We start from the raw sequence: 25,899 nt of genomic DNA on the forward strand, positions 1-25,899 counted from the left end.
CCAAATGAGAGTGAATCACTTCAGAAACACAGGAACACTCCTGGTTATTGTGAGCAAACGTCATAACAAGATGAATATATTTACCATTTTACTGAGGGAAAATCTTCTGTGTGGAGTTTCTTCGCAGCGTGACTCTTTTTCCTGACTTTTAGAAACAAGAGGCAGAAAAGAAAGAATAGAAGTTAAAACCTCGACGATTTTCAAATATTTTAGGACATTATTTTAGAAACAACCTTAAGCACTATTTACTACTTACCACTTTGTTCAGGCTTGCTGACGTTCGACATGCTTCACTGTATATTATAATCTCAAGCGCTTCCTTGCTGGAGTCGGGCTCCGGATGCTGCTCTCTTCCTCCGGAGCCTTCCTCTTAGCACGCTTTGCCGACATATTTAGAAAACGGCAGAGCACCGAAGTGAGAACTCTGCCGTCCGCGCTGTAGTCTGTTATTCTCCAGCGGTTCGTCATCTCAGTGTCCTCTGTTCGGTAAACAGTGGAGATGACTCTGGTGACGAGGAGGCCGTCGACAGTCAAGGTGCCGACACAGTTCCTCCGATCTGCCTTCAGCACAGCAAGATCCGCTTTCTCTGGAAGAACTGGAGTCAGGAAGCGTGGATGAGAGCTGGAGCCCGCAGGCGGCAGCATCATGCCAGCTGGTGAGTCCGTAGGAGGAGAAGGAGTGGTGTTCTCTCTCTGGCTCTGCCTCACATGGACAAATGGTGTCGTCACCTGGTCCCGGTGGAACAATCCTTTAAAAGGTATGTAAGGAAAGTCCTTGGACCCCGTCACCAGGTTATGGTAAAGAGTGAGGACCAGGTGGGACATGGAGTCCAGTTGGCTGCTGCTCAGTTCACGGTTCCTCAAGTTAATGACGACCATCTGAGGAGCAGTGATTGGACTCACCAGCTCAGCTACGAGAAAGCAAAGCATGCGTGTACGTTAATCATGTGATCACACAAATTAAAGCCTGAATTTAAATTGTCCAGACATGGCTTTACATCATCATAAGCTCTTCCACACACAAACAGTAAGAAGCTCCCAGCAGAACTCATTGTTTATGAAAGCCTTCACCTTTTTTGGTAAAAGTTTTCATGCGGTGTAAGGCTGCATGGACTTTCACTGAGGTTTTAATACGCATTCACATTAAGGAGCAATATCTTCATATTAGTTGAGCACCGATATTTTGAGAATAAAGCAGCTACATTTAGGTGAGAAACCTTCCACCACCTCATTGCAGGCACACACTGTTTCAATCTCAAACTCATCCAGCGACTCTGTGAACTTTTAAAACTCCATTCTCCAGCTTTATAAAATTCACAATCTATGAAACTTTCAGGTATAACTCAGCGCCAGCAGCCCAAACATGTCAACTCAAACCCTCTACATGCAAAAACGGCCGCGCGCTGACGTCAACGTCCTCCAACGCTTTACGTCGTTTCCAGGGCGCGTGCATTCAATTGGTTTTTTTTTCCAGCAATTTAAAAAAAAACATGGCGCCATCTTTATAGTGTACTGGCACATGTTAAAATTGATGTTACTCAAGTATGAAACATCTCATCCTAAACGTTAACACTCATGAAGTCCTACTTCCAAACAATAAAAGACAAAAATCTAAGTTGTATTTGTTTGCTAGCACTCTGACATATTAGCCTGCTGCACTCACCATAGCATTGATCTATCACCTCGTCAATGAAAAGGGAGAGCAGGTGCATCTCGCGACTGAAGTTTGTAGAAGTCATTTTGCAAATCCTTCTTGAAGATTTTCAAACGTTGGCTGTAGTTTGAAAAATCCGAGTTTTCACAGCACTAGTGGGAAAAAGCTCCTGTTTGCGCTCAAACGTGAAACCCGAATTCCAATTTTGCCTCCTGCTTTTATACCTGCACTCAAACACGTCATCATCACCATGACTCCCAGTGGCACCGAAAATCAATTTTATTTATTTAAAATAAAGTTCGTCTAATTATCATAGCTTTTTCAAAAATATGTATATTTCTCATTTTGTTTTACTGTTTTATTCATCCTTTATAAAAAATATGTTGCCAAACTTTGTCGTTTTAATTCTTTAAAAAAATCATTAATTCACCAGTTTACAAAAATGAAGATCGATATCTGAAATTTAAATAAATAAATAAATAATTACAATTGATAATGGATTTTTAGCATTAAAGAATAGTTTTTCAATGCGCTTTAAATGTTATCAGAGCCGATGTTGTGCCAAAAAGTGATCGCAGTCCAAAAAGTGATTTACGGTATTGAAACGTTTGTTTGTGTCATGACATTTGTAAACAGTTGATGTTTAAGGTGCAGTTCACGTGGAAGCCAGAGGAGGGTGGTGTTGTGCGCATAATACAAAGTGATGACGAAACCTAAAAGACGGTGTCATGTCTGCTCCCTGAAGCAATCTCATAACAGTTTCAATCTATTTCAAGCCAGTTAGCACATTTCTGTTATGAAGTTTAATAATTTTTTGGCAGTAAACTTTTAAATCCTTTTATTATGAATATCACATTTTCAGATTTTCAAGAGAGACCAGACCAATAGGGCAGCAGAAATCACAAAAATAAATAAATAAATAAGAGTTTTATAAAGATTAAAACAGTAAAAAAAAAAAGAGAGAGACTGGAATGATTATGATGTATAACACAGAATATGTACAATAACAGAGTCATAAACACACCTAGAAAACACGTGATACTTTTTATTTCATCTATAACCTCTGTGCAAATTTTGTTGACTGCAAAGTGTTTATGAATATGTTTTTAAAAGCTGGTTATCTGACTGTCAGTTAATAGCAATTAAAAAGAAATTTTTATTATTCCTAAATGGAAAAAGTCCATTATGAATTTTTGTTATGAATTTCATTTATCAATCCACCTCCTCACTGCTCTTTCCCGGTGCAGCAGCCAGAGCTGGATCAAGCAGCCAGATGGCTTCTGGAGGAAGACTAACTGCAACAAAGGGTCTCTGGGAGGCTGCTCAGGCACAGCAGCTGAAAAATCAAAGATGAAATAAAAACTGGACCTGATCATGGTGCTGCATGAGACAAAAAGTCTAGATGATAAACCAGTGTATGAATTGGTAACACTGCTTATGATGATCATGTTTAGGTGGAAACTAGCGAGCTAACTTACTGCAAAACTCTAACTCAGTTAAATTGAATAAACTCTGTTTTCATGGATGCCTGGATGTTAAACTTAATTGTTAAACCCGGTAAAACAGCAACGCTGATCATTTTATTAAAGATGAAAGAAGTTAGACCGTTTTTAGCTCTCAGTGATCCCTCAGTGTTCGTTTGACTTTGGGACCTGAAATATGGCAGCTTTTCACTTACACATTTTAAACCACTCATTCATAGAAATAGTTTCCAGTCAAAGATCTGGACAGATCCACCAAGTTCACAGTAGTTTTACAATTTTCTGCAGCGCAGAAAAAAAAACCCCTGAAAACATCACACCTCTGAAGTAACACATTGTGATTCATGTACCGTGGGCCAGGGCTGTGGCATCTAATGTCTGGTTGTCAGTGTCCTTTGGAAAAGCAAGTGATTGTCCTAAAATCAGATGTCCCAGCAGATTGATCTAGTTTGCCAACAACATGAGAGGCTGCTCCTACCTGTCCTAGTGAGCTCGGCATAAATCAGTGACCTCTGACCCTGGAAAAGTGTTGTGATTAGTGGAGAGAGGACAGTGACAGACACTTCCTTTGGTAAATCCAATATGACTGAGATGTCGACCACAGTCAGCTGCAGAGCAAACTGCAGCGACTGCATCACCTGAAAAATAATGAAAAACCCTGAAAAAATATACATTTATGTTTTTGGAATTTATGTCTTCTGTTCAAATAATAATATCATCTTGCCTTTTCATGATAATTGTTATGACTCATTGTCTTACTTTTGGTTGCATCCTGTCAGTCCCTGTGATGAACTGAGCGTGACCTCCTCCTTCCTTGGCCATCCCATTGATGAGAGCAGAGCTGGCCCCTTCCCCAATCCCAAAAGAGAAACACCTGCAATACAACAGCTGTTTTTAAGACACACAGGTTTGGTACGCAGCACATGTCATCATCTTTTTGTTGTTTTACCTGTGAGAACCTGAATTCTCAATCACTTCTTTGGTGTTCCCCACCTCTCCATCAGTAAAGACAAACAGCAAAAGAGGAGAGTTTTTTCATCTACACAAGCAAAAGCTCAACTCTTTGGCAGGTATACAAGTATGCTTTCAGTAATCTGTTTTAGCAAGTAAATCAAACATAACCTGGAGTTTTGCAGAAGCATCCAAAGGCAACATGGTGTTTTACAGTGATATCACTTTAAGTCACTGAGATCACATGAATACAACTCACGGGAAGATGTGTTCACAACGAGACCCCAAACTGTAAAATGTTTGAATAGCAGCCCATTGGTAAACTCTTCAACAGGAGCAGAGGACTGTCCTGAAGGGAAGAGGGAAAAGATGGTGAGGCCACTGTGTGAGAGGAACGATTTGAGGAAAGATTTGAGGAAATATTTTGTAACTCTAACACCACTTTATGAATACTCTGGCACTGCTGGTGCGAGTATTACTCATATTTTCAGATTGATTCACTACCAACACAAACTCTCCACATGAAGCCATTGAACACATCAGAGACATGAAAAGGACAGAAAAATGTCAAGTTTACAGTTTCCAATATATTCCAATACAATTAAATTCCAGGTTGAAGAACTGGGATCTTGAATTTTTATTTGCAAACTAATGACTTCACTTATTTTTCACTCACCCGGCTCAGCAGAGGCCTGTCCTGCCTCCACCACAGCAGTGGGCTGGTGGGCGTCTTTGTAATAAATCAGCAGTTCAACATCTCTGTCAAACTTGTGTCCTGCAGCCAGCTTGACCTGCACACCACAAACACATTCATATTTATTCCTCAGCAACAAGTAACAACCACACACAGCAGACACATCAGCACTCTACCTACCGTGGCCTGGGTTTGATCAGTGTTGAGGTACTGCAGAGGGTCCAGGGAGCAGTTGGACTCTACTTTATGGATTGGACGAGGAGAGGAGACAGAAGAAACATCACTGGACAACCAAAACTATTTTACAGCTATTTTAGTTTAAAACCATAAAAAGTGACAGAAAAGGAATATGTTTGTTTTTGTAAATATGCTCTTGACTTTTATGATCTATGGATGGTATAATGACAAATATCAGTATAATGAGGAAAACATCATTTTTGCCTCTCTCTTTTTTAAACAAACCTTTAAAGTGATATAAGATTTTATGTCAGCGCGAGTTAGTGAGTGTTAAGTAATTATAAACCTCTTTATGATCTAACTTTTTGGAAAAAATAAGGGAAACTCCACATAACATTTTCTTAATTAGTTAAAACCATTTACTGATATAAAGTCATGACGTTTGGCCAGCTTGAAGATGGAGAGAAAGACACTCTTTTTTTATTAATCCTTTATTTATCCAGGTAAAAAAAATCTCATTGAGATTAAAAATCTCATTTCCAAGAGAGACCTGGCATCATGGCAACAAAAGTCACATACCACATCATCTTCTCGTCCTCACAGGAGAAGTCAGATTCCAGTGAGGTTAAAAAGCTACAGAGAAACAGGTCAGTTCTTAAATCGACGTAATGATGAGTCAGAATGTCAGACATTTAAACTCTTCAGACTTTTAATCAGCTGTTGTGTGAGAGATAAACCCTCCAACCAGAGTTTACACATTGCTAAAACACATTGAATGTTAAGGTGTTGCCATGGTAAAATATCTATAGAGGTCAAAAGTTTGACATTTCAGCTTCACTTTTTATCCAGCCTGTGATTTGGTTTTATTTGAATACAAATTTTGGTAAATGGTTAATTAAGACTGATTATGATGAATTGAAAACTTGAAAAATGTAATTAAATAAAAACACTTATAGACATACATGGTTTGCTCTCCCCTTTAAAGTGCACTTTAGTCTTGTTCATTTTCAGCTGCAAACAAACAGAAATGTGAGTAATAAATATTTCATGATCTAATCTGTGCAGACAAAGAAGTTGCTGGTGTTGTGAGGCTGGTGACAGCCCAACATATGTTTGAGGCATTGGAGCAAACAATTTTAAAAAATGTGGATGCCTCTCTGCCCCAAACTATTGCAGCTCGTTGGAGGCTAATTCCTTCCCGAGCTCCAGCTCCTCCTGGAGCTCCAGCCCCTGCTCGAACTCCAGCTCCTCCTCCAGCTCCAGCTCCTCCTCAAACTCCAGCTCCAGAACAAAGGAAACCTCGAAGGGTTGTTAGACACCCTCCAGAGGTGGACTTTAAAGGGCTTATCATGGGGTACCTCCTGTCAATTGACGAAAAGTTAGGGGAGGAGCTTCAGCCAGTCTCTGATCCTTCAGAGACTCTCCAGCTGAGCCTCAGCTTGCTGAGTCAGGACGACTGGTAAAATGATTTTCTACTGTTATCATTAATTATTTTCAATTTAATGTGAGGATGTGAGTTTTAAAACTATTTGATGTTCCTACAGGAAGAAAAAGAAAGAGGGGTTGCGATACATCCGCACCCTGGTGCGGCATCACCAAGAGGAGTTGGAGTTAAACCTCCGTAGAGTTTGCTTGGGGGTGACACAAGAGGTATACCAGCTGTTTTTCTCTACATCTGTCTTTATGCCACCCTCTTCTGTCCATGTTTGCAAGCGTGCCCTGTCTCATGCATCTTTGTAACAAGTTTGATTTCTAACTGCTGAAATTTCCTCTGATTCTTTAGATTAAAAACAATCGCTCTTGTGTCCTGTGCGGCACTGGACACCGTAATATATTTGTGTGTACACCTCAGAGAGAGGATGGACAAAGAAGCTGAATGGACCTGTGAGAGTTTACTCCAGGTGTTTGTAAGGGCAAATGCCAATATGCTCATTCAGCAGCATGCCAAGGAAGCTCTGACCGCTCTGGTTCACGGTTGCAGCCCGAGTCGCTTTCTAAACAGCCTGGTGACTATGGGTTTGAAGTAAGTTCACACCTGTGAAGAGTATCTGTGACCCCAGCATCACAATCAGATCAGGTGAAAATCAAACACACTGAGTGGATTTGTCTGTGTTTCCTTCCTCAGACATAAGAGCGTTCTCGTGAGAGCTGGTGCCGCACTGGGGCTCCTTATAATCAATAAATTCATGGAAGCAGAGAAAGTTCTGTCTGCAGGACGGATTTTCACCAAATGCTTCCTGTTGGCTGTCAGTGAACTGTGTCAGGATGCTTCCTCTGAAGTCAGGTCAGTGTGAACTTTTAACAATTATAGGCTGATATTTCTATTTTGACTTTCTTTTGATAAATTCTCTGCATTTACTTAGAAACTAATGTGCTGATTAAAAATGCTTCTCTCTGCAGAGCTCATGGAAAGGCCATCCTAAAAGACCTGGTCAAACAGAGGAAATTCAGAAAGATGTGGGAAGAAAGCGTCTCGGATAAATCCCGCTGGGAGGTGGAAAGAAGACTCAGAGACGTATTTCAGAAATAACAGACACAGGTAAGCCACACAGCATACATGAGCAGCCTTCAAATTAATAAACCACTTTGAAGGCTGCTCATTTCTGTGTGGTATTTTCAGAAATTTCCCACATCACGTCTGCTTCAGGTAAGTATATATGTCATTTAAATATTTAATATAACATTCACAGTAATTAAATATTTAAAATGCACAAAAAACACTCACTTATCCACCAACCGGTCGAAGCAGATGGCCGCCCTCCCTGAGCCTGGTTCTGCCAGAGGTTTCTTCCTGTTAAAAGGGAGTTTTTCCTCTCCACGGTCGCTCATAGGGATCAATTGGGTACAATAACTTTGTTGCTTTTTGGTCCGTCACATTGACCAAAAAGCAACATGTTCTTAATAGAGTGGCAAGTGAGTGTTTTACATTTTCCATCTGTGAACGGTAGCTTCTACTGCTCATTTATTGATTTGGCACCAATTTGGCACAAAATAAAGAAAACTATAAACGACAACAAATGTTCTCGTCTTTCTTCAAGTCATTTTCAATAAACAAATTCAATAAATCAAATTGCATTCAGTTATTCTTGTATTTCCTCGCGTAATTAGTGGCTATCTAGTCAGTAGCCCAAAGTGCAATATGTTAGCTACTAATAATATCTTTGTATTGTTTTTCTTTGGACCGATGCTCACATCGATGCTTCTGTTTGTTGTTGTGGAAAAATAATTTAAACATCGAAACCAAACCGATTTTCTGAGATTTATTTTAAGAAATTTCAAACCTCTGCAAAGGGATCAATAAAGCCGTCGTGTGGATACAATCTTGTCTATTCAGTGGTTGGGAGTGAAGTTCTCACCTTCATGTAGGCACCAGCTTGATAATTAAGTGTGTCAGCAAGACCAGGTATTTAAGGAGCGGCTGTGGCAGCAGCCAAAGTAACTGCTGTTTCCCTTTCAAGCTTCCTAGTTTTTCCTGGAGTTCAGCCTTCAAGTTGATTCTTCCCTCCCTTAATTCAATTTACTTATTTGTAAGCTACATGTATGCTCACTAACAAAGCTAAATGAGCTAAAGCTAACGGTGCTCTTTAAATTTGAAGAAAATCCAGTTCACTTTCTTTTCTCATCAGTCCTCTCGATTGTGTCTTGTAGCAGGTTTTTGGCTTTAACACATCAAAGATCTGATGGGTTGAGTTGGCCATAAGGCTCGTCAAAGTTTAATAGTGGTGGCTTATTGGGAAAAACAGTCCTGACAAAGTCAATCAGCCCCTCCTCCCAAACATTAATGGATGATGCATGCATGAATACTCAGCAAACATCATCTATAAAAAAGGATCTGTATGTTCTGTATGTTCTGTATGTTCTGAATCACCATAAAGTTGCTAATAGCAAGAACACAACACAGCCGGGGGTCTGCCACTCTTTGTTTATTCAGATCTCTTTTCACACAATACTCTTGTTGCTTCTGAGCCTCTCGTTTTACTAAAGGTTATGATGGAGCAGCAAGACTGAACCAGTGGCTGGATAACATGAGGAGGAAGGAGTGGAGACCTGCACAAACATCATGTCTTTAAAGTGCTCGCTTTAAAACAGAATGCTTTCTAAGAGTGAAAGTTTAAGAAAATCTAACTGTAATATTTAACATGCCTACTCTCCTTTCCCCCTATTTGTACTAATTTAGGGAGCACAGCAGTTGCAGCCATTTTAAGGTTTGTTTTTTGTTTTTTCTCAGGCGAGGTCATCTGTCAGAGGGGCAAGAGGCAATATTTTGGTAAGTACTGACACAGAGGTAAGTGACTCTCCAGGTTTATTAAAGAAGGAATCAGAGTTTGGCAGTGCTGTTAAAAATTCAAAATGATTAAATTTAAAAAATAGAATTTCTTTCATTTCAATATTAGAAAACCAGACTGTTTATATTCAGTGTTATTTATGTCATTTAAATTTAAATGCTCATTTTTGTTTTGTGTGTGTTGTTGACGAGTATTAAGACTAAGACACAGATTATTTTCTGTCCCAAGGAAGGTCGATACGTTGGCCTTTAGCCAAAAGCAGACTCAATAAAAAAAGATATTTTCACGGGAATACAAAGTTTCGTTTGTTACAGGAATCTTAATCACATGAACGTGGGTGAGAAACACTGGCAAGGACTCCAGTGTAACAGAGGGAGAGCTTGGTTAATAATGGGCAGGACACACTGGGAGCAAAGGTGAAGCACAACAACAGATTTTGTTACTTGTCTATGAGCTCCTGGAGTAAACCAATGTGCCAGGTTGGGGAAGTTTCACTCTTGGTGTTTCTAATTTATATGCAATTGACTGAAGCATATACATATTGAATTATTCATAGGACTTTGTACAAAATATAAATGTCTTCCATGTGTTATATTGTGGTTTGATGTTTGCATATGTGGATGTTTTGTTCCTCGTTTGGTTTGCTTCCCCCAGACTTGGGCTATTCCAGATGCTCACCTGAATGATAGAGAATAAAAAGAAGCCAGTTGCTGTTACAGGGGTTGGGTTCTTTGGTGTGTTTTGGTGGGTACACTCATGCTTTCATTAATAAAGATTACTAGATGATAAATATTTTTGCAGCCTCGTGCCATTTTGTTTGAACCTATACGTGACTGCTGGCCAAACTGATATAAATAGTAAGTGAAGTAAATAAACTGCCTGTGGCTTCTCAGGAAGTCCTGCATTTGGGTCCTGTTATTCACTCAAACCTGACAATAACACATCACCCTGTTTTATCCACAACTGTAAATTTTCGGAGACATCCTGTTACATTTACTGAGATCAGCAACAGACTTGCTGAATTCAAACCTCAATAAAAATGTGAAAATGACTCAGCTTTTCCTTCTTTTGTTTTTACAGCATTATGGACTATAAGTTAAAGCAATTAATGATGCAGTGAATGATGGTCAAAGGGTTGATCTTTACACAGAGCACGTCTGTCCCTTTTTATTAGCCCATTACAATTATTCCCCCATCACTTTAAAAAGGCAACAAAACATGCATGAAACATTTCTTCAGAGATGTAATTCAGTTTTAATTATATAGCGCCAAATCAACACAACAGTCACTTCAAGGTGCTTTATATTGTAAGGTAAATACACTAAGTAATACAGAAAAAAAAAACCCCAACAATTGAATGATCCTCTTTGAGCAAGTACCTGGCAACAGTGGGAAATAAAAACTCCCTTTTAACAGGAAGAAAGCTCTGGGAGATCAAGGCTCAGGAAGGGGCAGCCATTTGCCACAACTGGTTAAGGGAGAGCGGAGCAGGACAAAGGAAACACACTGTGGAAGAGAGACAAGTTAGTGTCACAATCTAAATGTTGAAGTTGGTCGACATTTTCAGATCAGACTTATGGTCTTTAAGCCAAGTTTAAAATTTGTTTTGAATGTCCTTGGTGTAGTTATTGATGCCATTTCTTTTTATGACAATCTGTTCTTAAATTGTGTTTTATTTCTCACAAAAGTGAAAAGATTATGGAAGAAAGTCGAGCCAAAGAACAGAGCTGGCTCTTAGACTTTGAGTATAGGAGGCCCTCAGCAGAACTTTTAAAGAGAATAAGAAACACAGAAAACCGTAGATAAGGAGGTGTGCTCTGACAGTGCAGCGCAGCACCCAGAAAGCTATTTGGCATTGGCAGAGAAGACTTAGGAAGTTATTCAGGAGCAAAACCCTGGTACTCAACTTTGCTGCTCAAACCTCAAATATATTGATACTTTTACGCCAATATACAATTTATTTCCAAAATTGTTACAACAAAGAAATAAAAAACCAAACATAGATTTCATAACTTTTTATGCTAATTATTATTTCAATCACTACAAAACAGGCAGTTTTTGAAAATTCAGATGTAACTCTAACTACAGTCATGAATAAGCGAACATGAATGGAGACTATGTGCTGTGTTAAGACGTTCAAGCAGGGCTCTAGAGTGCGACCAATTTGGTCGCAAATACGACCAAATTTTTCAGTGGTGCGACTAAAAAGAAATATTTGGTTGCACCTGTGCGACCAACTGTTTGGGTAGCAAAAAATAAAAAATAAATCTGCAACCTTCCCTGTGGTCAACAACATACACACATTTTGCCCCTATCGTGGACTAAACCAATCAGAGATAGTAAGGGGCGGGACCTCTCTGATTCGCCGTGGTCCAGATGAAGGTGCAGGTGGAAGTGGGAGGAGTAGCTTGAATAAAGCGATATCAATTCATTAAATCCTGAATGACTTTTAAATATAACTGTGTTTTGCCAGAAACGCCAGATTCTCAGATTAAAGCTCACAAAACCATTTCAACAACAACCAAACAGCAAATGAGAGCAGGTACACGGATTCACACAAAGATGTAAACACAGACCCGACGCATCAGAATCAGCTTTGTCTTTCTCGGCTTTCTCACCTGACGGCCTTAGACGGACACGCTGTCGGAGCTCAGCGATTCTGATGCGTCCGGTCTGTGTTTACGTCTTTTTGCGCTGATTCTGAGCTGCAGGTTTTGTCTCTTTCAACCAAAATTCATCGAGCCAGCAGCAAAAGAAGCAGCAAACTGCGCTTCACATTTGATCAATGTCGTCATGAATTTTGCTGTTTTGCTTCCACGACTATTAAAATCACACTCCATGCACAGCTAGCTCTCTCTCTATCTCTCTATATTATATAAATTATTATAAAATTTGTGTGCGCCTAACTTTTGTGCCGGTATGCCTAACTTTTTAAAGTTAGGCGTACTGGTACGCCCATGGCAAAAAGTTAGTCTAGAGCCCTGTCAAGGATCAATCGGTGTCAATTAGCAGAATGAAAGTGTTTCATGGATAAAATTGTAACTCCTGCGAGAGAAACAGAATGACGTTCTGTATAGTTTCATTTCAATTTGGCCATAAAAATATTACTTTTGTTTAGAAGATGGTGTAAACACTGTAAATAGTTATTTTAAAAGTTTTGCTCTATTCACTCCAATTCACTGAGGACCATCTTGAAAATGTCCTGAACTGAAGCCATTTTCCGAACTATAACAGGAAGGGAAAAGACTCTTCTTAGATTGGTTTTGGTGTTTCTGTGTGAAATCAGTAAAAGTATGAACATAATCGCCATCTAGTGGCAGAGAAAAGGAATTAAAACACTTTGTGAATGAGCTGCCACAGCAGTGGTCCAATCTTCTACTGTGTCAGGAGTATTCAGACAATTTTGACATACTTTTTTTCCACAATGGTAAAACCAATATTAGGTACATAATTCATGACAAATAAACATGTAAAAGGGGTTGATGATATAAAACAGCTCTGTATCAAAGGCAGTGTGGAGTAAGCAGACCTGCTTCTGTTCACTCTGAAGATGAAGTTACTTTAAGAAAACCCTCAGAGTCCCAGAGCTTCTTTCTTCACGCTGCAACCCAGCAGGACATTTCCAGCATCCACACACTCTGACACACACGGTGCTAAAAACACAAAACAGATATTAAAATAATGATTGTGGGAGGAAAGCTGTAGAATGAAACAGTTTTTTAAAGCTGTTATTTTATCTGTTACAATCATTGCTAGTACCATTGTGAGCACAGAGCCACGAGGCAGCCTTCATAGCCAGAAGCTCCCACTCGTCCTTTGCATCCATCTTGAAACCATGAAGCCAGATCAGAGCCAGAATGGTGGCCCACACTTCACTGCTGGTCTAATTCCCCAAATCAAAATCAATCAAATAAAACAGACAGAACACACATTTTACTTTCTACAACCAGTAATATTACATATGTTTGTGTACTTCTTTGTCACACGGGGTCACCAAGGTGGGCAGCTCTGCATATTTGATTTGGCAGATTATTACACTGGATGCTCTTCTGATGAAATCCCAAACTGTGATATCATAAATGCTCTAAAATAATGTGCTGACATGTTTTTACAACAACTGATGAGGAAAATAATTTCTGCTGCCGTGTGGTTTCTGGATAATATCAGACGCTGGTGCAGCTCAGTGGGAGGTTAGGAGTGTGATTACCACCAGTGTTTTAGCTTCTGATATGCAGATGTTTATTCTCAGGCTGTGAGGCAGGCCTACGTTTAGTTTGACTTCATTTTATTTGTTTTATGGTGTGTTTTTAATTTTATCATGTGTTTTTGTTCAAATTATAGAATCAAATCTGTTTTATCTCACATCATCATTTTGTGTTAATATTTAAATTGACAGCAGTGCATCTTTTCAGGCTTTGACTTTTCCACCTCCTCGTTGGTCTGTCCCAGTGCAGCAGCCAGAGCTGGATCAAGCAGCCAGCAGCCAGACGCCTCCTGCAGGGAGACTAACTGCAGCAAAGGGTCTCTGGGTGGCTGCTCAGGCACAGCAGCTGGAAAATCTAAGATGCAATAAAAACAAAACCCGATTATGGTGCTAGATGACAAACAGAACTCTACATGATAACTCAGTGCATAAAACACCGCACTGTAAACTATGCAACAGATAAATATTATGTTTTTCACTTGAAAATTACATCTTAAAAATGTAATCATTACATAAGAGCTCCACATCAAACACATTAATCACATCATCTTTGTAGTGAAATAGCTGATGACTCATTAAACGTTTCCATGCAATTTATCCACAGTGAAAAATATCCACTTTGCTGGATCTGAAAATCACGTTTTCCGAGATCAGACGAGAGCGGGCGTGTTCAGTTCACGTGCTGCTCTTTGGCAGTTTTACAGATTTTATTCTGAACATCTTTCTGAAGTGACTGGTTTTTGCTTGTATTCAGCAGAAACTGGAAACTAATCCAACTTGCTGAATGTATTTACACAGTCTTGTTTGCCTCCAGTGCAGTGTCTTTGTCACAAATGTGAGAAACAAATTAAAAGGTGATCATGCCAAAAGGTAGTGAAATTAATACAAAATTGTGAAGGCAAAGTGCCAGAAGAGTAAATACATGGTCACAAACTGTGTATCAGGTAAAATTGTCTAAGTGAGGGTTATGCTTGTGTTTTACTATAACACCATCTAGTGGATATCTAGTGCTCATTGTTCTTTGACAAATACTTTCAAATAGCTTCACAGTGCAAAGCAACCAGAACTGAAGGCAGATACAGTAAAGGCCTCGCAAGGGAGGAAACAACATTTGATATCTATGAGTTCTACACTCCAAACGGTCAATTATTAACAAAAAAACTTGCTTGTTCAATCCAATTTGAGCCTTTGAAAATGGGGGGATTGTATGAAAAAGGCCTAACTCCTGAACGAGCATTTTCAAGGATTTCAAGCACCTGTACCTGTTCAATGTTCACTTGAAAGACCCCCTTATAAAGTACTTCTAGCTGAAATGATGAGGACAAAATCCGTGCTGCTTGTTTGTGAAAAATCTGAAAGTTGTGGCTGTATAGACAAACACAGTGAAAAATTTCTGAAGTCTCAGTGTCTCCCTGTGTGTTGATGCAGAATGTGTGCACACAGAAGACTCAGTGCCAGTTATCAATTTAGTTATTTATTTTTTGCACTGCATTAGATAACATCAAAATAGTGTTTTCAAAAATGACAATAATATTCCCAATTGTGTTATTTTTATGTTGTAATCTTTATGAAAAAACTTAAAAAACAAACAAACAAAAACAAAACACCTACCTCATAATCTTTTGAGTCTGGTATATGGCGGGGCGCTGTGGACACCCAAGTTTGTGAATGCAATAACTCAAGAACGAGACAATGTAGAATTTTTAAATTAATACCATGGTAGCATTTACTAAAAATCTCTGTAAGGTTTAAATCTCAGGGACCTTGACTTCAAGGTCAGAGCTTAACTTTTCTAAAGAAAAGAGGATTTTCCCATTTATAAAACATGTATGTCTACTAGGAGGCTAAAGGTTAGCACTATATTTAAAAAGAGTTACAAACAACAATTAGATGATGCTTAAAGCTGGTTTATTTAATAAACATCCAGTTTATTTCCAATTTGGATCAAATTATGTCTGATTGAAGGACTGATGTAATGGTAAGTTGTCCGCTGCTCCGCTTTGAATATTGGTAAGAACTTGACACAGAGATTACTTAATGGATTTTAAGCAAAATTGTGCCTTAGTTCAAGAACATATTCATCAGTTGTTTTTATGTTTTTAGGCTTTTTTTCCCTTTTCAATTTTCACAAGAATTGCTAGTTCCCCTAGAGTTTTGGCCACCTCAACAATCAAGTGATTCCCTATGAGCAAGCAATGAGCGACAGTGGGAAGGAAAAACTCCCTTCTAAAAGGAAGAAACCTTCGACAGAACCAGGCTCTTAAAGGGACAGCCATCTGTCGCGACTGGTTGGGGTGGGGGGAGTGAAAATTAAAAAAGACAAAAAAGCCAAAGTGATCATTATTGGAGCAGCTTAATTAATTCTTGCAATGTAATCTGCTGTTAATGGCTTTTTACAATCCCTGTTTGTGTTTTTGTCATTTTTGTCCGTGGTTGAAGCAATGCTGGAGATTGATTCTCTATGATCTTTCTGTTTTGAAGGCTGCTGAGAGACCACAAGGTTTGGTCCCCGTTTGCTACTCATGTCAGGGAGAACTCTTAGAGAGGCCAGGACTGAAAAAGGGGTGGTGGAGAACCTCCGAGGGTGTTATGCGCTGGTTTGGATCCAATGCTAACATCTCTTTGATTAGGCTGACAAATACAGTTTGGATTTTTTCCTTGCCCCACATTATACTCAGCATTGGTCCAAGGTCATCGAGGCACTTAAGTGTTATGGATCGAGTGTCGTTGGACTGATAATCTGTTTCATCTTGAAATTGTTTTTCGGTCTTAAATGTCCAGCGTTGTCCGTTGTAGTTGTCTTTTATGAAATAGTTATCAGTGTAAAAGCCAGAGTCTAAAACATGATCTGGTGGCTGTCCCTGGGTCTGTATGATGAATTTCAAAACATCATAATCATTTCTCCCAGGGTAGAAAGGATACCCAGTAGCAAGCTCCACAGCTACCAGCCCCAGGGACCACATGTCTATTGCTTCATTAAATAGACTACCAATCATAACCTCAGGTGCTTTATAACCAACCGTCCCCACACAGTCACCAGGAATCACTGTAGATGCGGGACATGCAATGCCAAAGTCTATAAGTTTGACTTTGATGGGACACTCATAGCGGTCCACAACCATTATGTTTCCAGGTTTGAGGTCAGCATGCACTATTCCCACAGAACCCAGGTGGGACAGGGCATTTGTGAGTTGATGTAAAATTGGCCTGATTTCGCTTATGGGGAGACCCTGGTTTTCCGGGTCCTCTATGTAGTCCCACAGGCTTTGGTCAAGGAGTTCAAAATTTAAGCAGATGCGGTCACCGTCGATGAAAAAGTCGTTCCATTGAACAATGTTGCATCTATCTGCATCCAAGCCTCGCAGCTGCTCCAGGATGAGAATTTCCATTTTTGCCTGTTGGAGAATTTTAGGGTTATTTTTGTTGACTTTAATAGCAACAACTTTGTTGGTTTTTGTATTGCAACATTTGGTTACAATACCAAAGCCCCCTTCTCCAAGGAAACCCTCGACCTCGTAGTGACCTCCCAAAAGGGTCCCTTTAGATATTTCAAGATCATCTATAGAGGAGGATGTGTTGGCTGATGCGTTGACGTATTCTTGTTGAGAAAATTCTTCTGAGTATTGGGAACTGCAGCTGATTTTCTGTGATTCTTCTCTTTTGCAACTAGAAGGCTGCTGAGAGACCACAAGGTTTTGTCCCCCTGTGCTACTCATGTCAGTGCAGGGAGAACTCTTAGAGAGGCCAGGACTGAAAAAGGGGTGGTGGAGAACCTCCGAGGGTGTTATGCGCTGGTTTGGATCCAATGCTAACATCTCTTTGATTAGGCTGACAAATACAGTTTGGATTTTTTCCCTGCCCCACATTATACTCAGCATTAGTCCAAGGTCATCGAGGCACTTAAGTTTTATGGATCGAGTGTCGTTGGACTGATAATCTGTTTCATCTTGAAATTGTCTTTCGGTCTTAAATGTCCAGTGTTGTCCGTTGTAGTTGTCTTTTATGAAATAGTTATCAGTGTAAAAGCCAGAGTCTAAAACATGATCTGGTGGCTGTCCCTGGGTCTGTATGATGAATTTCAAAACATCATAATCATTTCTCCCAGGGTAGAAAGGATACCCAGTAGCAAGCTCCACAGCTACCAGCCCCAGGGACCACATGTCTATTGCTTCATTAAATAGACTACCAATCATAACCTCAGGTGCTTTATAACCAACCGTCCCCACACAGTCACCAGGAATCACTGTAGATGCGGGACATGCAATGCCAAAGTCTATAAGTTTGACTTTGATGGGACACTCATAGCGGTCCACAACCATTATGTTTCCAGGTTTGAGGTCAGCATGCACTATTCCCAAAGAACCCAGGTGGGACAGGGCATTTGTGAGTTGATGTAAAATTGGCCTGATTTCGCTTATGGGGAGACCCTGGTTTTCCGGGTCCTCTATGTAGTCCCACAGGCTTTGGTCAAGGAGTTCAAAATTTAAGCAGATGCGGTCACCGTCGATGAAAAAGTCGTTCCATTGAACAATGTTGCATCTATCTGCATCCAAGCCTCGCAGCTGCTCCAGGATGAGAATTTCCATTTTTGCCTGTTGGAGAATTTTAGGGTTATTTTTGTTGACTTTAATAGCAACAACTTTGTTGGTTTTTGTATTGCAACATTTGGTTACAATACCAAAGCCCCCTTCTCCAAGGAAACCCTCGACCTCGTAGTGACCTCCCAAAAGGGTCCCTTTAGATATTTCAAGATCATCTATAGAGGAGGATGTGTTGGCTGATGCGTTGACGTATTCTTGTTGAGAAAATTCTTCTGAGTATTGGGAACTGCAGCTGATTTTCTGTGATTCTTCTCTTTTGCAACTAGAAGGCTGCTGAGAGACCACAAGGTTTTGTCCCCCTGTGCTACTCATGTCAGTGCAGGGAGAACTCTTAGAGAGGCCAGGATTGAAAAAGGGGTGGTGGAGAACCTCCGAGGGTGTTATGCGCTGGTTTGGATCCAATGCTAACATCTCTTTGATTAGGCTGACAAATACAGTTTGGATTTTTTCCCAGCCCCACATTATACTCAGCATTAGTCCAAGGTCATCGAGGCACTTAAGTTTTATGGATCGAGTGTCGTTGGACTGATAATCTGTTTCATCTTGAAATTGTCTTTCGGTCTTAAATGTCCAGTGTTGTCCGTTGTAGTTGTCTTTTATGAAATAGTTATCAGTGTAAAAGCCAGAGTCTAAAACATGATCTGGTGGCTGTCCCTGGGTCTGTATGATGAATTTCAAAACATCATAATCATTTCTCCCAGGGTAGAAAGGATACCCAGTAGCAAGCTCCACAGCTACCAGCCCCAGGGACCACATGTCTATTGCTTCATTAAATAGACTACCAATCATAACCTCAGGTGCTTTATAACCAACCGTCCCCACACAGTCACCAGGAATCACTGTAGATGCGGGACATGCAATGCCAAAGTCTATAAGTTTGACTTTGATGGGACACTCATAGCGGTCCACAACCATTATGTTTCCAGGTTTGAGGTCAGCATGCACTATTCCCACAGAACCCAGGTGGGACAGGGCATTTGTGAGTTGATGTAAAATTGGCCTGATTTCGCTTATGGGGAGACCCTGGTTTTCCGGGTCCTCTATGTAGTCCCACAGGCTTTGGTCAAGGAGTTCAAAATTTAAGCAGATGCGGTCACCGTCGATGAAAAAGTCGTTCCATTGAACAATGTTGCATCTATCTGCATCCAAGCCTCGCAGCTGCTCCAGGATGAGAATTTCCATTTTTGCCTGTTGCAGAATTTCAGGGTTATTTTTGTTGACTTTGATAGCAACAAATTCGTTGGTTTTTGTATTGCAACATTTGGTTACAATACCAAAGCCCCCTTCTCCAAGGAAACCCTCGACCTCGTAGTGACCTCCCAAAAAGGTCCCTTTAGATATTTCAAGATCATCTATAGAGGAGGATGTGTTGGCTGATGCGTTGACGTATTCTTGTTGAGAAAATTCTTCTGAGGTTTGGGAACTGCAGCTGATTTTCTGTGATTCTTCTCTTTTGCAACTAGAAGGCTGCTGAGAGACCACAAGGTTTTGTCCCCCTGTGCTACTCATGTCAGTGCAGGGAGAACTCTTAGAGAGGCCAGGATTGAAAAAGGGGTGGTGGAGAACCTCCGAGGGTGTTATGCGCTGGTTTGGATCCAATGCTAACATCTCTTTGATTAGGCTGACAAATACATTTTGGATTTTTTCCCAACACCCCCTTATCTTCAGTAGTTGTTCAAGGTCATCGAGGCACTTAAGTTTTATGCATCGAGTGTCCTTGGACTGACAACCTGTCTCATCTTGAAATTGTCTTTCGGTCTTAAATGTCCAGTGTTGTCCGTTGTAGTTGTCTTTTATGAAATAGTTATCAGTGTAAAAGCCAGAGTCTAAAACATGATCTGGTGGCTGTCCCTGGGTCTGTATGATGAATTTCAAAACATCATAATCATTTCTCCCAGGGTAGAAAGGATACCCAGTAGCAAGCTCCACAGCTACCAGCCCCAGGGACCACATGTCTATTGCTTCATTAAATAGACTACCAATCATAACCTCAGGTGCTTTATAACCAACCGTCCCCACACAGTCACCAGGAATCACTGTAGATGCGGGACATGCAAAACCAAAGTCTGTAAGTTTGACTTTGATTGGACACTCATAGCGGTCCACAACCATTATGTTTCCAGGTTTGAGGTCAGCATGCACTATTCCCAAAGAACCCAGGTGGGACAGGGCATTTGCGAGCTGAAATAACACTGGCCTGATTTCTGTTACTGGGAGAACCCGGTTCCTCCGGTACCGCATGTACTGCCACAGGCTTTCATCGAGGAGTTCAAAATTTAAGCAGATGCGGTCACCGTCGATGAAAAAGTCGTTCCATTTAACAATGTTGCATCTATCTGCATCCAAGCCTCGCAGCTTCTCCAGTATGTAAATTTCCATTTTCGCCTGTTGCAGAATTTCAGGGTCGCTCTTGTTGACTTTAATAGCAACGACTTTGTTGGTTTTTGTATTGCAACATTTGGTTACAATACCAAAGCCCCCTTCTTCAAGGAAACCCTCGACCTTGTAGTGACCTCCCAAAAGGGTCCCTTTACATATTTCAAGATGATTTGAGGTGAAAGTCATCTTGACTGAAATGTGTTTGTTTGCTCAGTGAATTGGTGAGAACGTTTAAAAAAAATTTCAGTGACTCTGAAGAGGTTTACAAATACTTTCAAATATAGCTCTGGTCGAACGTTTGAAGGCTGCGAACAAACTGACTAAAACTTGCTGCTCCTGACCCCTATTTATAGAAAAACTTCAAAGGCTCAAAGGCATGTGCTTGTGACATCATCACATGTCCTTGTGACATCATCACATGTCCTTGTGACATCATCACTCTTCATGAATCAGATTGTCACATGACATTTTAGAATGGGGATGTTTTTTTTTAAAACCGTTTTCAAATTTAACCCTCTGTGGTCCAGGGTATAATTGGCCGTTCTTGACTATTTTTGATTTTACCTCTATATTTCACCTTTAAAATATGTTTTTCTTGCCTTATTTGGCACCATTATTTTCAGCACAACCTCAAATATCTCAAAGTCAAAGTCAACTTTATTTGTCAATTCTGCCACATGTACAGGACATACAGAGAATAGAAATTTCGTTACTCTCAAACCCTAGATGAAATAGCAAATGAACATTTAAATATAAGAGAGTGATTAAAAAATGCAAATAAAATAATTAAAAAGTAAAAATTTAAATAAATACAATACAATTTAACAAGAAAGCTATGCAATATACAATATACAATATTCAGGTAAGGGTAAATGACATTGAGTGTAAACCAGGCAGAGTAGTGCAAATAGGCAAATAGTGCAAATGGAGATCTAGTAATATACGGTTAGAGATAGTATAACAACAAAGTCTTATGAGGTAATGGCAGTCCAATGCTCCACAAAGTGACTGGTAACTGGTGCAGGCCAGTGAGTGAGTCAGAGAGTGTGTGTGTGTGTATGTGACAGAGTTCAGTGAGACCATGGAGGAGAGGAGGGGAGAGGGGGCAGAATCGGGAGGGAGTTAAGCTTCCTGACAGCCTGATGGATGAAGCTGTCCTTCAGTCTGCTGGTCCTGGCCTGGAGACTCCGCAGTCTCCTCCCTGACGGCAGCAGCTTGAAGAAGCTTTGCATTGGGTGCGTGGGATCAGCCGCTATGCAAAGGGCTTTTTTAGTGAGACGGGTGCTGTAAATGTCCTGGAGGGAGGGGAGAGAGACACCAATGATCCTCTCTGCAGCTCTCACTATGCGTTGGAGGGTTCTATGACAGGACGCATTGCAGGCTCCAAACCACACAGTGATGCAGCTCGACAGGATGCTCTCGATGGTGCCTCTGTAGAAAGTGTACATGAGAAATTTGAGTTATTGTTTTCATTTTGGTATACTATATTAGCACAGTTGATCTAAATTAATAACACAATAAATTGTGTGTGCATCTCCTGTTTTGTCATGGTTGTATGTCCCGGTTCGTGACAGGCTGCATGAGCTCATCTGGTGGGAGTGTAGTACTGTAGAATTTCAGGCATAAAAACGTGGTTTTCACAGACCTTGTCACAGGGTCTGAGTTGGAAGATTTTGGTAAAGCTTTGTCCCTGAGGTAGTTGAAAAACCCCAGTTGGGTAAAGCGTTTGGGTTTTTTTGTTAACAGACATGCTTATCTATTTAGTTGGTGTTATTTTTTCAGCTAAATTTTTTAGTGCAATTAGCACTTTCAGCATCAATCCATAGCAATGTGTTGTATTTTTCACATTGTCTGTGTGTAAAATACATATGTAAGCATAGATTACACAAAGGATCCTGCACGCCAAGCTGGATACAAATAGAAATCCCTGGAAACAATTCTTTCTGCGCTTAAGAGCAGCTTCCTATTGCAACGCTGGAGGATTTGTCACCATTACTGGATACGCTGCAGAAGCACAGCAAAGCAGTGACTGTGTGGAGTCGAAAACTATTACACCAACTACACTACACAGTCACCCACATTACTCCCTCCAACAGAGGTGGACAACGTCTTTGGGACAACGTCACAGAACACAGAAACGTCACAGGGCTTTGGAGCGTGACGTTACATGAGGCGGGCCACGCCCCCTGCCGCCATCACAGTAGGCCAGACAAAGGATACAGCTTCAGCTATGGTACGTGTTGTGTAGTCGGTTGCAACGTTAGAGCTCACGATCGTGAAGGCAAGAAACTGGATTAATCTTTTCATCGTTTTCCATCCTGGCGGCAACGTGAGGGATCCCATGTATCCACCAAACAAAGACGCCAGGCATGGATTGCAGCGGTGAGACGAGCGGATATCGAGTTCCGTGCAATCCCCAGCTTTTTGTTGGTTTGCTCGCGGCATTTTCTCTCCGGTGAGTTCTAAAGTAATTCATATCACTATCCGATTGTTGAGTCTGACGTCACTAGCCGTGTCTGGGCCTAAACTCTGCTGCAGGTCCATATATCAAATGATCACTGTGGCATTACTGAGAGTTAAAACACTGTCTTAAGTCTTTCATCTTTAATAAAATTATCAGCGTTCTGCTCTACCAGGTGTAACAACTGAGTTAAACATCCAGGCATCCATGACAATGGAATTTATGACATATGAGTTAGAAGTTAGCAGCAAGTTAGCTCGCTAGCTTCTATCTAAATACAATATAGCATGTCCTGACTGCGGGGTTTTGGAAACAAATTAAAACGTACAGCTTTCTTATCACTTCCAACATAAATGAAGACAGAAAACTAAACAGCAGTGACATTTGTAGGGTTACTGAACTTGGGCTAGCTGGTATATAATGATGTGCTACGTGACCGCTAGCGACACAGCTATGTTAGCATAATATAAACACGCTAACTTTTTTTCCACTCGATAAAAGTTAACGTGAGTGTTCTCGGTGGTCAGGAACAAATGTAATCGCATGGCAGGATGCTGTAAAAGGACCAAACTAAAAGGCTTTTAGTGGGGGTTTTTTCAATGCGCTGCGGTCATAGATAATGAGATAAAACATGCTAATGTGTGATGCTGCAGAACCACGTCATGTCGACTGAATAGCTTTTGATTTGGCATTATTGCAGGCAAACCAGCATATGAAATGGATGTAACAAATCCAGTGGTGATGGGAGTGACAGCGTCACGGAAGCTGAAGGGCAGACGAAGGACTGTGTGTGCAGTCAACAGGGCAGAGCAGAAATAAACCGGCTGTTGGAGGAGAACAGACTGCTTCGAGCACAGTTGCAAAAGACAGAGCTGAATGAAACTTTCTTAAAGGACGATACCGAAAAAGTAAGATATTACACTGGACTATATTGTTATGCAGTCTTAATGTCCCTCTTCAACACTGTCAAAGATTTCCTGCCAATATCGAAGAAACTGACAGGTTTCCAAATGCTCTTACTCACACTAATGCGTCTGAGACTTGATCTTCCAGTCCAGCATCTTTGTCATCTATTCCATGTGTCGCACAAAACACTGTCTTCTGTCTTCACCGATACCGTTGATGTTTTGGGCAGACTGACAGAAAGAAGGATGACCTCAAAAAGTGATATAGTCCAGACAGAGCTTACAAATGATGGGCCATTTGCTAAACCTGCAGCACACACTGCTTTCTATGTGAAAGAACCATTCTGTGAGAAAAACTCTACTGCTCATTTGATCTATGACCTCTGAAAAACAGTTCATGATTTCCATTACTATTCAATTATATAAAAAAAGTACATTCCCTGGGTTATACAGCACTGATATGCAAAGCTTAATTGTATATCTGTAACTCTAGAACTGCAGTATTTATAGTTTTCTTAGTTTAATATTTCAATTTCATATTCTTCTTCTAAGTATAAAATCCCTTTTGTTATATTTGTCTCGTTAATTTAACTGAAATACACTGAAAATTGCTCACAAATTAAGGTTTATGTGTCAATACAAATGCAGGTTTTATTGCTGGGAGCTTCCCGTGATGCACTGACTATTTCTTCTTCCATGACACTAATGTTTTGTCTTTGCTTCATCATTTATGTACTGTACTGTATCCCCAGTTTTCCAGCGAGGGCTGCGTACATTTTGATTGCATTAACGTTTTTATCCAGCCTTTATGTGCAAGCTTGAGCTGCAAAATTCAAATGTAGTTACTGACAGGCCAAAGTGCAACAGGGAAGAGATTAAATGGGATCAAAGGGAGTGGCATTATAAATTCCTTCCTTCCTGAGATTCAAATCCTCCAATCAAAACGGTGCCAGCAATGCAAAGACAGATTTCTTTAAAAGATTGGACACAATAACAAAGTCAGTCGTTTATTTATTAAAGCACTGTTAATAATTTTAGTTGCTGCTATTTCAAATAAATGTTTGGTACAACAAATTTCTCCGTGTTCTGTCTCAGGCTTTATTCGGGCCCTGGTACTAGAGCTATGGTCTGTTCTTGAGTGCAGCAGTGACGACATCAGAGTGGTCCGTCCCAAACCAACTCCCATTGACCCCACAGATAGGAGTTGCATTAAGGTATTGTATGTATGTGCGTGCGTGTGTGTGTGAGAGAGAGGGAGAAGGAGAAACTTCCTGGAGCCCACAATGCCCCAATTTTTAGATATCTACATAATAGTACAGACACAGATCTCTTAGAAGTTTTGCTTTTCCATCATGTTTTTAGCTCACTGGTTACAAAGGTGTTTAAATTGATTAAAATTAAATTGATTCCAATTATTATTAACCCAGGACTCAGAATAGTGGTCCATGTGTTGCTGTGATACCAGCAGCCATGTAGAAAATTCACTTGTGAATATTCATATTTAAGAAACTGGCAATAGTGATTTTGTTAACAAGAAAGGCTTTTTGCTGATTGGTTTATGGGTGTCTGGGCAAATAAGCCTTACTTTCATAAGACTGCATTTTTAGTTATGTTTTTGGCAGAATTTCTCTCAGGAAATGTCAATGGTTTATTTAAATTAAACAAGACATTCTACAGGTTGAATAAAAACACTCAGACTGTTGTTCAAGGTTCAACAATGAAGACGTGCACGGGTGGAAGCTCGAAGGAGATCCACACCCGAGGCCTTGCAGTCAGATTTATTTATACAAAGGGACAGTTGCATTTCCTGTTTTTCAAGCATATTTATCAGCATGTGTGTGTGTTCTGTGTGTGTGTGTGTGTGTACGTGACAGGATGTAATGGCATGTGATACACAAATATATGAGCATTGCAATACATTCGAAAGCTTCATAACGGAGGTATCTTTTAATAATAGACATCTGCAGTTTAAACTTTAAGAGTTACTTCTAATGTCCCTGTGAAATATATGAACATTCTGAAGCATGCTAAGTAATAAAACCTTAATGCATAAGTGAATAAATCATAGTACAACTTAAATTCTTCTAACATTCCCTCCTGTTGTTC

At 40.3% G+C, this 25,899-nt stretch overlaps 4 protein-coding genes, 1 long non-coding RNA gene and 1 pseudogene across 7 annotated transcripts in view; 2 read left to right on the forward strand and 4 right to left on the reverse strand.

The window, feature by feature from the left end:
- Nucleotides 1-300: 300 nt before the first annotated feature.
- Nucleotides 301-1,739, reverse strand: LOC146653325 (uncharacterized). The gene is made up of 2 exons (XM_085429124.1): nt 1,664-1,739; nt 301-911 (listed from the first exon to the last, which is right to left on the reverse strand). The coding sequence occupies exons 1-2, from the start codon at nt 1,737-1,739 to the stop codon at nt 301-303; spliced, it is 687 nt and encodes a 228-aa protein (XP_085285250.1).
- Nucleotides 1,740-2,866: 1,127 nt separating this feature from the next.
- Nucleotides 2,867-5,544, reverse strand: LOC146653326 (von Willebrand factor A domain-containing protein 5A-like; annotated as a pseudogene).
- A 239-nt stretch (nt 5,545-5,783) lies between these two features.
- LOC146653327 (TOG array regulator of axonemal microtubules protein 2-like) lies at nt 5,784-10,213 on the forward strand. Of its 3 annotated transcripts, XM_085380263.1 has the most exons (6): nt 5,784-6,416; nt 6,502-6,607; nt 6,741-6,980; nt 7,083-7,241; nt 7,358-7,496; nt 7,578-10,213. In XM_085380263.1, the coding sequence occupies exons 3-5, from the start codon at nt 6,817-6,819 to the stop codon at nt 7,485-7,487; spliced, it is 453 nt and encodes a 150-aa protein (XP_085236389.1). In that variant the 5' UTR covers nt 5,784-6,416; nt 6,502-6,607; nt 6,741-6,816; the 3' UTR covers nt 7,488-7,496; nt 7,578-10,213. The 3 variants fall into 3 exon arrangements, with proteins under 3 accessions (XP_085236389.1, XP_085236388.1, XP_085236387.1); XM_085380262.1 differs by having other exon boundaries at nt 7,358-10,213; XM_085380261.1 differs by lacking the exons at nt 7,083-7,241; nt 7,358-7,496; nt 7,578-10,213.
- Nucleotides 10,214-12,802: 2,589 nt separating this feature from the next.
- On the reverse strand, nt 12,803-13,856 carry LOC146653328 (uncharacterized). The gene is made up of 3 exons (XR_014907370.1): nt 13,672-13,856; nt 13,003-13,126; nt 12,803-12,896 (listed from the first exon to the last, which is right to left on the reverse strand). It is a non-coding gene; the product is annotated as an uncharacterized LOC146653328 (long non-coding RNA).
- A 2,116-nt stretch (nt 13,857-15,972) lies between these two features.
- LOC146653329 (uncharacterized) lies at nt 15,973-19,821 on the reverse strand. The gene has a single exon (XM_085380593.1). It carries the CDS (start codon nt 19,654-19,656, stop codon nt 15,973-15,975), a length of 3,684 nt encoding a protein of 1,227 aa, XP_085236719.1. The 5' UTR covers nt 19,657-19,821.
- Nucleotides 19,822-22,498: 2,677 nt separating this feature from the next.
- LOC146653330 (uncharacterized) overlaps nt 22,499-25,899 on the forward strand; it is a 31,474-nt gene continuing 28,073 nt past the window's right edge. Inside the window, exons 1-2 of the mRNA XM_085380594.1 lie at nt 22,499-22,882; nt 24,889-25,007. The gene's annotated coding sequence lies outside the window, so the exon portion shown is untranslated. The remainder of the gene's footprint in view (nt 22,883-24,888; nt 25,008-25,899) is intronic.

The sequence above is a fragment of the Rhamphochromis longiceps genome, linkage group LG14 (assembly GCF_057381845.1).
Source record: "Rhamphochromis longiceps isolate RC_006_pf linkage group LG14, R_longiceps_female_GT1.1, whole genome shotgun sequence".
Classification (NCBI taxonomy): Eukaryota; Metazoa; Chordata; class Actinopteri; order Cichliformes; family Cichlidae; genus Rhamphochromis; species Rhamphochromis longiceps.